The sequence below is a fragment of the Lampris incognitus genome, chromosome 1, assembly GCF_029633865.1.
Source record: "Lampris incognitus isolate fLamInc1 chromosome 1, fLamInc1.hap2, whole genome shotgun sequence".
NCBI classification, from domain to species: domain Eukaryota; kingdom Metazoa; phylum Chordata; class Actinopteri; order Lampriformes; family Lampridae; genus Lampris; species Lampris incognitus.
The window spans coordinates 85056305-85070687 of NC_079211.1; the positions used below are offsets into that span (position 1 = coordinate 85056305).

A 14383-nucleotide genomic window follows, 5' to 3' on the forward strand; every position below is an offset into this window, starting at 1 on the left:
GACTAGTTAGCAGCACTGAGGATTATTCATGCTGGACAGGTGTGTAGTAACACAGTTCAACCCACAACCTGAGGGACTAGTTAGCAGCACTGAGGATTATTCAGGCTGGACAGGTGTGTAGTAACACAGTTCAACCCACAGGACTAGTTAGCAGCACTGAGGATTATTCAGGCTGGACAGGTGTGTAGTAACAGTTAAACCCACAGTTTGAGGGACTAGTTAGTAGCATTGAGGATTATTCAGGCTGGACAGGTGTGTAGTAACACAGTTCAACCCACAACCTGAGGGACTAGTTAGCAGCACTGAGGATTATTCAGGCTGGACAGGTGTGTAGTAACACAGTTCAACCCACAGTCTGAGGGACTAGTTAGCAGCACTGAGGATTATTCAGGCTGGACAGGTGTGTAGTAACACAGTTCAACCCACAGTCTGAGGGACTAGTTAGCAGCATTGAGGATTATTCAGGCTGGACAGGTGTGTAGTAACACAGTTCAACCCACAGTCTGAGGGACTAGTTAGCAGCATTGAGGATTATTCAGGTTGGACAGGTGTGTAGTAACACAGTTCAACCCACAGTCTGAGGGACTAGTTAATAGCACTGAGGATTATTCAGGCTGGACAGGTGTGTAGTAATACAGTTAAACCCACAGACTTAGGGACTAGTTAGCAGCACTGAGGACTATTCAGGCTGGACATGTGTGTAGTAACACAGTTTAACCCACAGTCTGAGGGACTAGTTAGCTGTACCACAGGGACTATGACAGACATGTCTCAAGCTCATCTGGTAGAAACACAGTTCATGTTTACTTCAGGTCTTCTAATGTACTACATATGACAGTGTGCACATGTAACTTAGCAAGACACAGGTCAGCGTTCATATTGTGGGCAAAGTCACTCACCCGTCATTACACTAGTGTAACATGATAACCATTATAAACCAGCTCAAGTCAGCCCTCACCTTGTTTTGTGGTACTTGTATACACTAGACATTACGGTAAGCGTCAAGTCAAACTTTATTTGTACAGCACATTTCACACATGGCAACACACTGTGCTTTATATAAAATGACAATACAACTGCAAGTCAATCATAAAACAAAAATTCAGAAAATAAATATGCATATCAGCACGTGTTAGTGTAGAATAAACAAATATCAAAATATACAAAACACACGCACCAACAACCATAAGCTGTTTTAAAAAGTAAGGTTTTTAACCTGCTTCTAAATGTGCCCAGTGTGGGGGCCTCTCTCAGGTCCTCAGGCAGGGCGTGCCATCGACATGGGGCATAAATACAAAATGTAGCTTCCCCTGCTCTAGACCTAGCACGGAGGATGGTTAGAAGACCACTGGGATGGTTAGAAGACCACTGGGATGGTTAAAAGACCACTGGGATGGTTAGAGGACCACTGGGATGGTTAGAAGACCACTGGTATGGTTAGAAGACCACTGGGATGGTTAGAGGACCACTGAGATGGTTAGAAGACCACTGGGATGGTTAAAAGATCACTGGGATGGTTAGAGGACCACTAGGACTGTTAAAAGACCACTGGGATGGTTAGAGGACCACTGGGATGGTTAAAAGATCACTGGGATGGTTAGAAGACCACTGGTATGGTTAGAAGACCACTGGGATGGTTAGAGGACTACTGAGATGGTTAGAAGACCACTGGGATGGTTAGAAGACTACTGAGATGGTTAGAAGACGACTGGGATGGTTAGAAGACCACTGGGATGGTTAAAAGATCACTGGGATGGTTAGAGGACCACTGGGATGGTTAGAAGACCACTGAGATGGTTAGAAGACCACTGCCATTGGACCTGAGAGTTCTTGCTGGTTTGTACGTAATTAGCATGTCTTTTAATTAGCATGTGCAAGGCCATTTAGCACTTCGTATACTACAACTACTACTACCACTACCACTACTACACCTACTACTACTACTACTACTACCACCACTACTACTACTATTACTACTACCACCACTACTACTACTACTACTACTACTACCACCACCACCATTACTACTTCTACTACTACCATTACTTTTGGCTGCTCCCATTAGGGGGCGCCACAGTAGATCATCCGTTTCCATCTCTTCCCGTCCTCTGCATCTTCCTTTGTCACACCAGCCACCTGCATGTCCTCCCTCACCACAGCCATAAACCTTCTCTTTGGCCTTCCTCTTCTCCTCTTCCCTGGCAGCTCCATATTCAGCATCCTTCTCCCAATATACCCAGCATCTCTCCTCCACACATGTCCAAACCATCTCAGTCTTGCCTCTCTTGGTTTGTCTCCAAACCGTCCAGCCTGAGCTGTCCCTCTACTATACTCGTTCCTAATCCTGTCCTTCTTCATCACTCCCAATGAAAATCTTATCATCTTCAACTCTGCCACCTCCAGCCTTTTCATCAGTGCCAAAGTCTCCAAACCATACAGCATAACTGGTCTCACTACCATCTTGCAAACCTTCCCTTTAACTCTTGCTGGTACCCTTCTGTCACACATCACTCCTGACACTCTTCTCCACCCACTCCACCCTGCCTGCACTCTCTTCTTCACCTCTCTCCTGCACTCCCCTTTACTTTGGACAGTTGACCCCAAGTATTTAAACTCAAATGCCTTCGTCACCTCCACTCCTTGCATCCTGACCATTCCACTGTCCTCCCTCTCATTCACGCATAGGTATTCCGTCTTGCTCCTACTGACTTTCATTCCTCATTGACCCCAAGTATTTAAACTCATACGCCTTCGTCACCTCTACTCCTAGTCCATGGAGACTCCTGCCTGATCTTGTCCGTCAACCTGTCCATCACCATTGCAAACAAGAAAGGGCTCAGAGCCGATCCTTGATGTAATCCCACCTCCACCTTGAACCCATCTGTCATACCAACCACACACCTCACCACTGTCACACTTCCCTCATACATATCCTGCACCACTACCACATAGTACTTTTCTTCAACTCCCGACTTCCTCATACAATACCACACCTCCTCTCTCGGCACCCTGTCGTATGCTTTCTCTAAATCTACAAAGACACAATGCAACTCTTTCTGGCCTTCTCTATACTTCTCCATCAACACTCTCAAAGCAAACATCACATCTGTGGTGCTCTTTTATGGCATGAAACCATACTGCTGCTCACTGATTCGAAGGGGTCTGAGCATCAGCCCAGCCCAACCATGGACTGTTCTCCCCCCTGCTCTCTGGGAGGTGCTACAGGAGCCCCAGAGCCCGCACTACCAGGCTAAAAAACAAGTTTCTTTCCACAAGCTGTTGCCCACCTGAACCTGGCTACCCACTGAATGTCTGTAGATATTCTTAAATATTTTGTACTCAAGCTCTTTTTTTTAACTCATTTTTAGCTTTTGGTCTTCATGTGTGTATATATTTTACTGTGTTTGCTGTGTTTGTCTTTGTCTGTCTTGCACTGTTTGGTGAAGCCACAGCCCTCATTTCATTTTTAACATGTGCCTGCACATTGTTTTTAATGACAATAAATTGAATTGAATTGATCATCACCTCCCCTCTTAACCTAGCTTCTATTACTCTTTCCCATATCTTCATGCTGTGGCTGATCAACTTTATACCTCTGTAGTTGCTACAGTTCTGCACATCGCCCTTGTTCTTGAAAATCGGTACCAGTATGCTTCTTCTCCACTCCTCAGGCATCCTCTCACTTTCCAAGATTGTGTTAAACAATCCAGTTAAAAACCCGACTGCCATCTCTCCTAAACACCTCCATGCCTCCATAGGTATGTCATCAGGACCAACTGCCTTTCCACTCTTCATCCTCTTCATAGCTGCCCTCACTTCCTCCTTGCTAATCCATTGAACTTCCTGATTCACTATCCCCACATCATCCAACCTTCTCTCTCTCTCTCTCATTTTCTTCATTCATCAGCTCCTCAAAGTACTCCTTCCACCTTCTCAGCACACTCTCCTCGCTTGTCAGCACATTTCCATCTCTATCCTTCATCCCCCTAACCTGCTGCACATCCTTCCCAGCTCGGCCCCTCTGTCTAGCCAATCGGTACAAGTCCTTTTCTCCTTCCTTAGTGTCTAACCTGTCATACAACTCACCATACGCCTTTTCCTTTGCCTTCGCCACCTCTCTCTTCACTTTACGCTGCATCTCCTTGTACTCCTTTCTACTTTCTTCATCTCTCTGACTATCCCACTTCTTCTTTGCAAACCTCTTCCTCTGTATACTTTGCTGTACTTCCTCATTCCACCACCAAGTCTCCTTGTCTTCCTTCCTCTGTCCTGATGACACACCAAGTACCTTCCTAGCTGTCTCCCTCACTATTTCTGCAGTGGTTGCCCAGCCATCTGGCAACTCTTCACTACCACCCAGTGCCTGTGTTAACTCCTGCCTGAACTCCACACAAAAGTCTTCCTTCTTCAACTTCCACCATTTGATCCTTGGCTCTGCCTTCACTCTCTTCCTCATCTTGGTCTCCAAAGTCATCCTACAGACCATCATCTGATGCTGCCTAGGTACATTCTCCCCTGTCACCACCTTGCAGTCTCCAATCCCTTTTAGATGGCGCCTTCTACATAAGATATAGTCCAACTGTGTGCACTTTCCTCCACTCTTGTACGTCACCCTGTGTTCCTCCCTCTTCTTGAAATATGTAATAAGTTAATTATAATTATAGTTAATAATAACAACAACAATAATAATAATAATAAAGATGTAGACCAACATATGACCTGTCAGGGCTACCAGGTGTAGGACCCAAAAGCAGAACATGAGACAGAATAGGGAGAAAAACCAATGGGGCACGTTTATTGTCTTGCAGGGTTAGACAGGAACAGGGCTCTTGGGACAGGCAGTGGCCTTAGCGGGGGCGTGGTTCCCGTACAGGCGGTGGGCGTGGGAGGCTCGTGGTTCTCGTACAGGCGGTGGTCTTGGCAGGGTCGTGGTAGATCGCACCTTCTACATAAGATATAGTCCACCTGTGTGCACTTTCCTCCACTCTTGTATGTCACCCTGTGTTCCTCCCTCTTTTTGAAATATGTATTCACCACAGCAATTTCCATCCTTTTCACAAAATCCACCACCATCTGTCCTTCCACATTTATCTTCTTGACTCCGTACCTACCCATCACCTCCTCATCACCTCTGTTCCCTTCACCAACATGTCCATTGAAGTCCACTCCAATCACCACTCTCTCCTCCTTGGGTACCCGCTCCACCACTTCATCCAACTCACTCCAGAATTCTTCTTTCTCTTCCATCTCACACCCAACTTGCGGGGCATATGTGCTGATAACCTTCATCAGCGCATATGCCCCAACATCCATTCAACATCCATTTAGATCTTTGTATACAGTTAACAGAATTTTAAAATCGATTCTAGTTTTGACGGGGAGCCAATGCAAAGATGTGAGAACAGGTGTAACGTGCTCATACTTTTTAGTTCTGGTGAGAACACGTGATGCCGCATTTTGAATTAACTGTAATTGGTGCACAACTAATTTTAGGAGGCCAATGAATAGACCATCACAGTAGTCTTGTGTCACAACCCCTCTTTCTTGACACCTGCTCACTCCTCCTCCTCCTTCATTCACTCTGGCACACCTGTCCATGGTTTCAATCAACACACCTGCTGGCCATCAAGCAATCACCCTCACCTTTAAGAAGCCTCCACTGTGGACCAGTCTTTGATGGAACGTAGCCGTTCGTGGTTTGTTGCCTAAAAGGTTATTGCACGTCCAGTCCCAGTCTGCATTCTCTGATGTTAATAGTTTTTGCATTTTTGCCTGCCTGTCTGACTTTTTGCTCTCTGTTCTTCATGCACTTCAGCCTGCCAGTCTCCCTGCCACTGAGCACACTCCTGCTCTACTCCTGGGATCTGCCACTTCAATAAGTACTTGATTTTTTCATTACCTGGTTGTCCCATCTGCTCTTGGGTTTTTCCAGATACGTGACAGCTTGTCTACTTGTTGTAAACGTATGGATTAATTTCTCAGTCTGATTTTGATAGAAAGCCTCTCAGTTTTTAAGATGGTAGAAGGGTGATCTTGTGAGATGATTGATGTGGCTCTTAAAAGTTGGATGTCTATGATAATAATAATCAAACTTAAGATTACACCAAGATTTCTAGCTTCACTTTTGCACTCCAGACACAGCACTGAGATAAGCTGCAATTCTCTGTGTCTGAGTCTTTCTGCCAAAAATAATGAGGTTACACATGTGCTGTACACTGCAGCACTTAATTTTTCTGTGAAGATATTTATTTTGTTGAGGAAAAAAGACTTAAAAAAAAGGATAGCATGCATATTTTGTGGGTCTGGACTCAAAATAATTGGCTATCCAGATGTTTGTGGGGCAGGCATCTGGTTTTCAACTCTGGGATTTGGATATTATTTTTTTGCTAAATGAAGCTATCAATAAAGGTGAACTGAAAAAAAATATTTTGTTGCCACGTTTAAAAAAAAAAAAAAAAATTTGACCCCCCTTCTCCCCAATTGTATCCAGCCAATCACCCCACTCTTCCGAGCCGTCCCGGTCTCTCCTCCACCCCCTCTGCTGATCCGGGGAGCGCTGCAGACTGCCACATGTCTCCTCCAATACATGTGGAGTCACCAGCCGCTTCTTTTCACCTGACACTAAGGAGTTTCACCTGGGGGACGTAGCGCGTGGGAGGATCACGCTATCCCCCCCCCCCCATACAGGCACCCCGGCCGACCAGAGGAGGCGCTAGTGCAGCGACCAGGACACATACCCACATCCGGCTTCCCACCCGCAGACATGGCCAATTATGTCTGTAGGGACGCCCGACCAAGCCGGAGGTAACACGGGGATTCGAACCGACGATCCCCGAGTTGGCAGGTAACGGAATAGACCACTATGCTGCCCGTCGCCACATTCTTGTACTAAAACGCTTTAATTGCACTGTTAAATTGTGGAAATATATATACCGTCTCAGCTTGGGCACATGACATCGCTCTCACTCAGCAGTGACGTCACACTTCAGCTGACATTATCTGTTAAAGGCAAAACAAAATACCGGAAGAGCTCAGCTGTGCTGCTATTATTATTGCACGTCCATGTTCTATTTATTATAGTTCATTCATTAGTTTTGTTTTTCACTGTGTCGGTAATTGGAAAATAATAATTGTATTTGAGTGATTTGTGATTTCTTTGTCAAACTGTTGGGAGTATTACACTATTAAGCCTACTGTTACGGCTATCTCGTTAAAATTATTGTTATAACAGAAATAAGCGTGTTTTGCATCTTTGTTTGACTCTTGTTGGGTTCAGGTTGTAAAAAGTTATATAGACTTAGGCTAACAGCTGATTGAATGTGGAACTGGAATTGGCCCCGCCCACTGCTCGTAGTGTATAGGAATGTGGAACTGGATTTGGCCCCACCCACTGCTCGTAGTGTATAGGAAAGGTTATATGCAGAGGATAAAGTTCATTTCAACGTATGCAAGTACTGAGAAATGACTAAAGAAATTATAAATCTTAAGTTTGTCAAAGCTAGGATAACCGATCATATTTTCTGCCCACTGCAGGATTTGATCCGGGGTTGTACTGCACCACGAGGCGACATTGCTAACTGCTCGACTACAGGGGCAGACCCCCTTGCGATCAGCCAGTGAGTCTTTTTGTAGGTTACAGTAGAGGGTGACTACTGTGGAGGTGGGATTATATCAAGGACCGGCTCTGAGCTCTTTCTTGTTTGCAGCGGTGATTGACAGGTTGATGGACAAGATCAGGCAGGAGTCTCCATGGACGATGATGTTCGCGGATGACATTGTGATCTGTAGTGAGAGTAGGGTGCAGGTTGAGGAGAGCCTGGAGAGGTGGAGGTATGCACTCGAGAGAAGAGGAATGAAAGTCAGTAGGAGCAAGACGGAATACCTATGCGTGAATGAGAGGGAGGACAGTGGAATGGTGAGGATGCAAGGAGTGGAGGTGACGAAGGCATTTGAGTTTAAATACTTGGGGTCAACTGTCCAAAGTAATGGGGAGTGCAGGAGAGAGGTGAAGAAGAGAGTGCAGGCAGGGTGGAGTGGGTGGAGAAGAGTGTCAGGAGTGATGTGTGACAGAAGGGTACCAGCAAGAGTTAAAGGGAAGGTTTACAAGATGGTTGTGAGACCAGCTATGTTATATGGTTTGGAGACAGTGGCACTGATGAAAAGACAGGAGGTGGAGGTGGCAAAGATGAAGATAAGATTTTCATTGGGAGTGATGAAGAAGGACAGGATTAGGAACGAGTACATTAGAGGGACCGCTCAGGTTGGACAGTTTGGAGACAAAGCAAGAGAGACAAGACTAAGATGGTTTGGACATGTGTGGAGGAGAGATGCTGGGTAGATTGGGAGAAGGATGCTGAATATGGAGCTGCCAGGGAAGAGGAAGGCCAAAGAGGAGGTTTATGGCTGTGGTGAGGGAGGATATGCAGGTGGCTGGTGTGACAGAGGAAGATGTAGGGGACAGGAAGAGATGGAAACGGATGATCCGCTGTAGCGACCTCTAATGGGAGCAGCCGAAAGTAGTAGTAGCTTCTCCCCAATTGTACCCAGCCAATTACCCCACTCATCCGAGCCATCCCTGCCTCTGCTCCACCCCCTCTGCTGCTCCGGGGAGGGCTGCAGACTACCACATGCCTCCTCCGATACATGTGGAGTCACATGCTTCTTTTCACCTGACAGTGAGGGGTTTCACCATGGGGACGTAGCGCGTGGGAGGATCACGCTAGTCCCCCCCCCCCAAACAGGCACCCCGACCGAGCAGAGAAGGCGCTAGTGCAGCGACCAGGACACATACCCACATCCAGCTTCCCACCTGCAGACATGGCCAATTGTGTCTGTAGGGACGCCCGACCAAGCCAGAGGTAAAACGGGGATTCGACCCGGCGATCCCTGTGTTGGTAGGCAACGGAATAGACCGCTATGCCACCTGGACGCCCCCAGCCGTAATATGTTGATGCTGGAAAAAAAGATTTTTCATAATTGTTTTTAATTTTTGACCTCAGATTTGCAAAATGTCCCAGTGTTTGTCATGTTCTGACAATAATATTCTAAAATCACAACTGGACTGGTTTCTTCAACTTTCACTCGAGCAAAAATCAGCCTTTAAAGTTAAAAGAGATAATGATTTGACATTTATTGTGATGATTGTCGATATTGACTGATATGGAAATTGTTCTCGTGATGTCATTGTTGGCCATGCAGTCCAGGCCTACTGGATAATTAGCTGGTGAGTGGTGCAGACAGGCAGAGCGGGAATGGAGACACCAGATGACTGGGCTGAGGCATGGAGGGCTGACGGTATGGGATCTGCACTGAGCTACAGACAGCAACCACAGAAACAGAGAGCGATGAAGGGGATCTCAAACCACGGGATCCCTGGTTCAAATCTTGACAGTTTAGCCACACTATTGATATCACAGAATGTAATGCACTGTTTTAAGGGCTGATTTCAATGTTTACTACACCAACTCATAATGCTGTGTTTTGATATTATTTGTATTTATAGATATTTGTTGCTCATTGCTGGGATAGGCTCCAGCGGCCCTGAGAGCAGGATAAGCGGTTTGGATAATGGCTGGATGTTGTTCAATAAGAATTAACAGAAATTAATGCAGTCTGCAGTACTTACTGAAAGTAGGGTTAGGTTTAACCCTAACCCCATCAGATTGTGCTGATATTGCCTAAGTGACACTGAGGTGGCGTGCTGTCCGTCTAAAGTGAAACTGGTCTATGGAAACGGTTTCCTTTGGATATGTGTCTTCTTGCAGTTCTTGTTTCCTTTTGGATACGTGTGTTCTTGCATGTGTTTTTGTCTGTACGTTGTACTGCCGTGAGCTGGGGAAAACAGCATGGCATTTCATGTGTGCAAGTACATGAGGTAAAATGACAGTGTTCCTGAGTGCTGAAATTCCACATCAGATTGAGCTAATGTCTTCTAGCAACACGGAGGCTGTCAGGCTGACGTGGACTTGGTCCTTTTATTTCCAGTTTAAACCTACACTACCGTTCAAAAGTTTGGGATCACCCAAACAATTTTGTGTTTTCCATGAAAAGTCACACTTATTCACCACCATATGTTGTGAAATGAATAGAAAATAGAGTCAAGACATTGACAAGGTTAGAAATAATGATTTGTATTTGAAATAAGATTTTTTTTACATCAAACTTTGCTTTCGTCAAAGAATCCTCCATTTGCAGCAATTACAGCATTGCAGACCTTTGGCATTCTAGCTGTTAATTTGTTGAGGTAATCTGGAGAAATTGCACCCCACGCTTCCAGAAGCAGCTCCCACAAGTTGGATTGGTTGGATGGGCACTTCTTTGAGCAGATTGAGTTTCTGGAGCATCACATTTGTGGGGTCAATTAAACGCTCAAAATGGCCAGAAAAAGAGAACTTTCATCTGAAACTCGACAGTCTATTCTTGTTCTTAGAAATGAAGGCTATTCCATGCGAGAAATTGCTAAGAAATTGAAGATTTCCTACACCGGTGTGTACTACTCCCTTCAGAGGACAGCACAAACAGGCTCTAACCAGAGTAGAAAAAGAAGTGGGAGGCCGCGTTGCACAACTGAGCAAGAAGATAAGTACATTAGAGTCTCTAGTTTGAGAAACAGACGCCTCACAGGTCCCCAACTGGCATCTTCATTAAATAGTACCTGTTAGAGCCTGTTTGTGCTGTCCTCTGAAGGGAGTAGTACACACCGGTGTAGGAAATCTTCAATTTCTTAGCAATTTCTCGCATGGAATAGCCTTCATTTCTAAGAACAAGAATAGACTGTCGAGTTTCAGATGAAAGTTCTCTTTTTCTGGCCATTTTGAGCGTTTAATTGACCCCACAAATGTGATGCTCCAGAAACTCAATCTGCTCAAAGAAGTGCCCATCCAACCAATCCAACTTGTGGGAGCTGCTTCTGGAAGCGTGGGGTGCAATTTCTCCAGATTACCTCAACAAATTAACAGCTAGAATGCCAAAGGTCTGCAATGCTGTAATTGCTGCAAATGGAGGATTCTTTGACGAAAGCAAAGTTTGATGTAAAAAAAATCTTATTTCAAATACAAATAATTATTTCTAACCTTGTCAATGTCTTGACTCTATTTTCTATTCATTTCACAACATATGGTGGTGAATAAGTGTGACTTTTCATGGAAAACACAAAATTGTTTGGGTGATCCCAAACTTTTGAACGGTAGTGTAGCTGTTAACATTGTGATTGAGCTGATCTTTTCTGAGTGACACTGGGGTAGTGTGCTGACGTGGACTTGGTCTGTGGCAACAGGCTGTTTCCTTTTGATTGTAACTGATTCAGAGGGGCCATGGCTCACGCGTCCCATTTTAGAGGGCTGTAATTATGAAATTCCTCGTCAGACGAGTCAGTGTTTTCTCAGTGACACTCTTGATGTGGTCTGCTGTCATTCTGAAGTGAAACTGGTCGGCGGAAGCAGGAAGTTTCTCAGTCTGTCCTTTTGCTGCTTAAAAACGAGATTGGTCTTCTGTTTATTATCATCATTAAATTATTGGCTGACGAACTGGCTGACTGTGAAATCACGCTCACCGGAAAGTCGCTGATATTTTGAAACCAGTTCTTACACACTTTTACCGTAATGCCTACTACATATACGCACCACGAAACAGCACGGGGGCTGGCTTGGCCGCAGTTTGCAAAGCCAGTTAGCGCTGATATCAGTATAGCCAGCCTGCCTGCCTGCCATTCTGCTTTGTTTCCAGCAGGACGCAGTTTTGCCATAGTACGAGAGCAGTAAACCGACCTTTGACGTCGTGGGCCAGGGCCTTCCATGTGGAGGAGTACTGGATGCAGTGGCCACACCAGGAGGAGTAGAACTGGACCAGCCAGGCACACGAGGAGTTGCTGACCGTCGACTTCAGGCTAGCTGCCGTCAGGAGGGCCAGCGGCTCCTCCTCCGTGTACAAAGCGGCGGCTCCGGCACCGCAGAGCCGCGTGAGGAAGCAGAGGAGGACGGCAGCTTTTAAACGGAGTAGTCCTTCCATTCAGATACGGAACACGGAAGTATTATAACCGTCTGGACGGGACGACATGAGAGCAGCTGGCTGCTATTTACACCCCTCACTACTTCACCAACCGAGAGCGGAAACAAGCTCCTCCTCTAAACCAATCACACGTGTCGCCGGCTCCCATCTCAACCAATCAGACGTGTCGCTGGCTCCCCTCGCAACCAATCACACGTGTCGCTGCTCCCCTCGCAACCAACCACGTGCCTGGCGTTGCTTGCAGCAGTCGTATCTTCTGATCTGACTCAGAACCATGCTTATTGGCTATGTAGGTTTGCACACACATGGGATGTGACTGGTGTCGTGGCTCTCTCAGTGTACTTAACATAGAATAGCAACACTGCAACACAACAAGCTTCACATATATACACACAAGGACTGAGTCATACAGGTGAAATAAGAGGTGGGCGTGATACCATGTCATAATCCCAGACAGCTGAGTTCAGTTTATCTGGACACAGCGTTTACTCGGAGACACGTTTCATCTAAGTGATATATATATATATACAATTTAATAATAACATCTGCTGTATAAGAAACTGTTTTGAATTTGTTTTATATGTATTTTTGTGTGTGTAACCCATATGACACATAGGGCTACTAATAGTCATTGATTTAGAGGTGTAGTGACATGCCGCTCCTTAAGGGGCGCACTATGCAACTCGCTAGGGTAGAGACTGCTGCTACACGCAGTCGTCATTTCTTTTTGTGAACATCCTGGAAGTTGTGCTCTTGAACCGACGACTGCATTTCGTTATACATAGCCTCAGAAAGTTAGTATTGACATTCTTTGATTGTGAAAAGTGTTCTGTATAATCAGAATCTCATCTGTGAGCTTACGAGACGAAGGTCTGTCGAGTTTAAAGTATTTTGAAGTCCGATTGTTTGTTTTTTTTTAACTACCAGATATAATTTGGAAGCTAGTGATGGCGAGCCCAGCCCCGTGAGGCGGTGGCCTACCGTAGGATCTGTCCCAGGATACGTCTGACAAGCCTGAATCAGTCATCCAGACACAGATAAGAACTCATACACACCAGCCTATTTCCTCTACCAGGGGAGAAATAGTCATCGCTGAAGTATATTCAATACCCTCACGGATCCGGAACCGAACTCTTGGACCAACACATACACTGAAGGACAAGGAACTGAACTTTTCTTTATTTCATCTCAAACTGCTAACACTCATTGAGGGTTGTGATTTGAACGAGGTTTTCTTTGGTTTATTTTATTTACTTTAAAGAGCTCTATTTTGTTTTATTTCAATTCTTTTGTGTAACTTTCCAGTTATCTACTTAAACAGTTGAGAACAGTATTAGTGTTTCATACACGACAGTTTGGCGACGAGGATGGGATGTTTAAGTTGGAAGTCAGAGTTCGCATGTCAAGCAGCTCCAGCGAGGCAGAAGTCACCGACGAACAACCAGGGAGACGTTCGGAGAGTGGAAGGACCGTCGAACAGAAGATGGCATTCGGTAAGCCAGAAGATTTCCACTTAGAGGAAAGTGAGGAAAGCTTTGATAGTTGTCGCCAGCGGTTAGAGCAGTACTTCGCAGCAGATGGATTGGACACTCGAGATGAGAAAACCAAAGCGGTATTTCTTACGGTGGTAGGAAAAAGGGCGCATAGCTTGCTGATGGATTTGTGTGCACCAGATAAGCCATCGGGTAAAACATATGAAGTACTGGTGGGAATGCTAGAAAAGCACTACATCCCGAAAACCAACTTTATTGCCGAGAGATGCAAGTTTCACGGAAGAAACCAAAAGGAAAACGAAACAGTAAGTGAGTACATTGCAAGTTTGAGAAAGTTACCAGCCACATGCAAATGTGGAGCATTTTCAGATGAAGCACTGCGTGATAGGTTGGTCTGTGGAGTTAAGAGCAGTGAGCTAAGAGATCGGTTACTCAATGCTGCTCACACAAAAGACTTAACGTTACAGCTCGCAGTTGAAATGGCGCTTTCTTGTGAGGTAACCAAAGGCAACAGTGCGCAACAGTTTGCACAGAAAGGCTATAAAGCTAATGTGGTGGAAAAGAAGGCTAACATAAAGCATAGAGAGGCTACGGTAAAGTCTACAGCTAATGGAAAGCCCTGCTATCGCTGCAATGGAAAAGGCCACAGACTGGATGAATGCAGGTTCAAGGACGCAGAGTGTCACCAGTGCAAGAAAAAGGGACACACCGCAAAAGCATGCCGTTCACCTAAAGAAGGAAGCCATGGCAAGGCATCGAGAGGGACCAGGCATTTGGAATGTTGCCACGCTCCCCAGCACGTGGACCAGAGCAACGCTCACAGTCTTCGGGCAGATGGAGATCCTATCCAGCCTCAGCTCTGCAGTGCCAGAGACGACTGCTGT

At 45.6% G+C, this 14383-nt stretch overlaps 1 protein-coding gene across 1 annotated transcript in view; it reads right to left on the bottom strand.

The window, feature by feature from the left end:
- qsox2 (quiescin Q6 sulfhydryl oxidase 2) overlaps nt 1-12126 on the bottom strand; it is a 78020-nt gene extending 65894 nt beyond the window's left edge. The window contains exon 1 of the mRNA XM_056280995.1: nt 11766-12126. Coding sequence (XP_056136970.1) covers nt 11766-12006 — 241 coding nt within the window. The 5' untranslated portion in view covers nt 12007-12126. The remainder of the gene's footprint in view (nt 1-11765) is intronic.
- Between the last annotated feature and the right edge of the window lie 2257 nt (nt 12127-14383).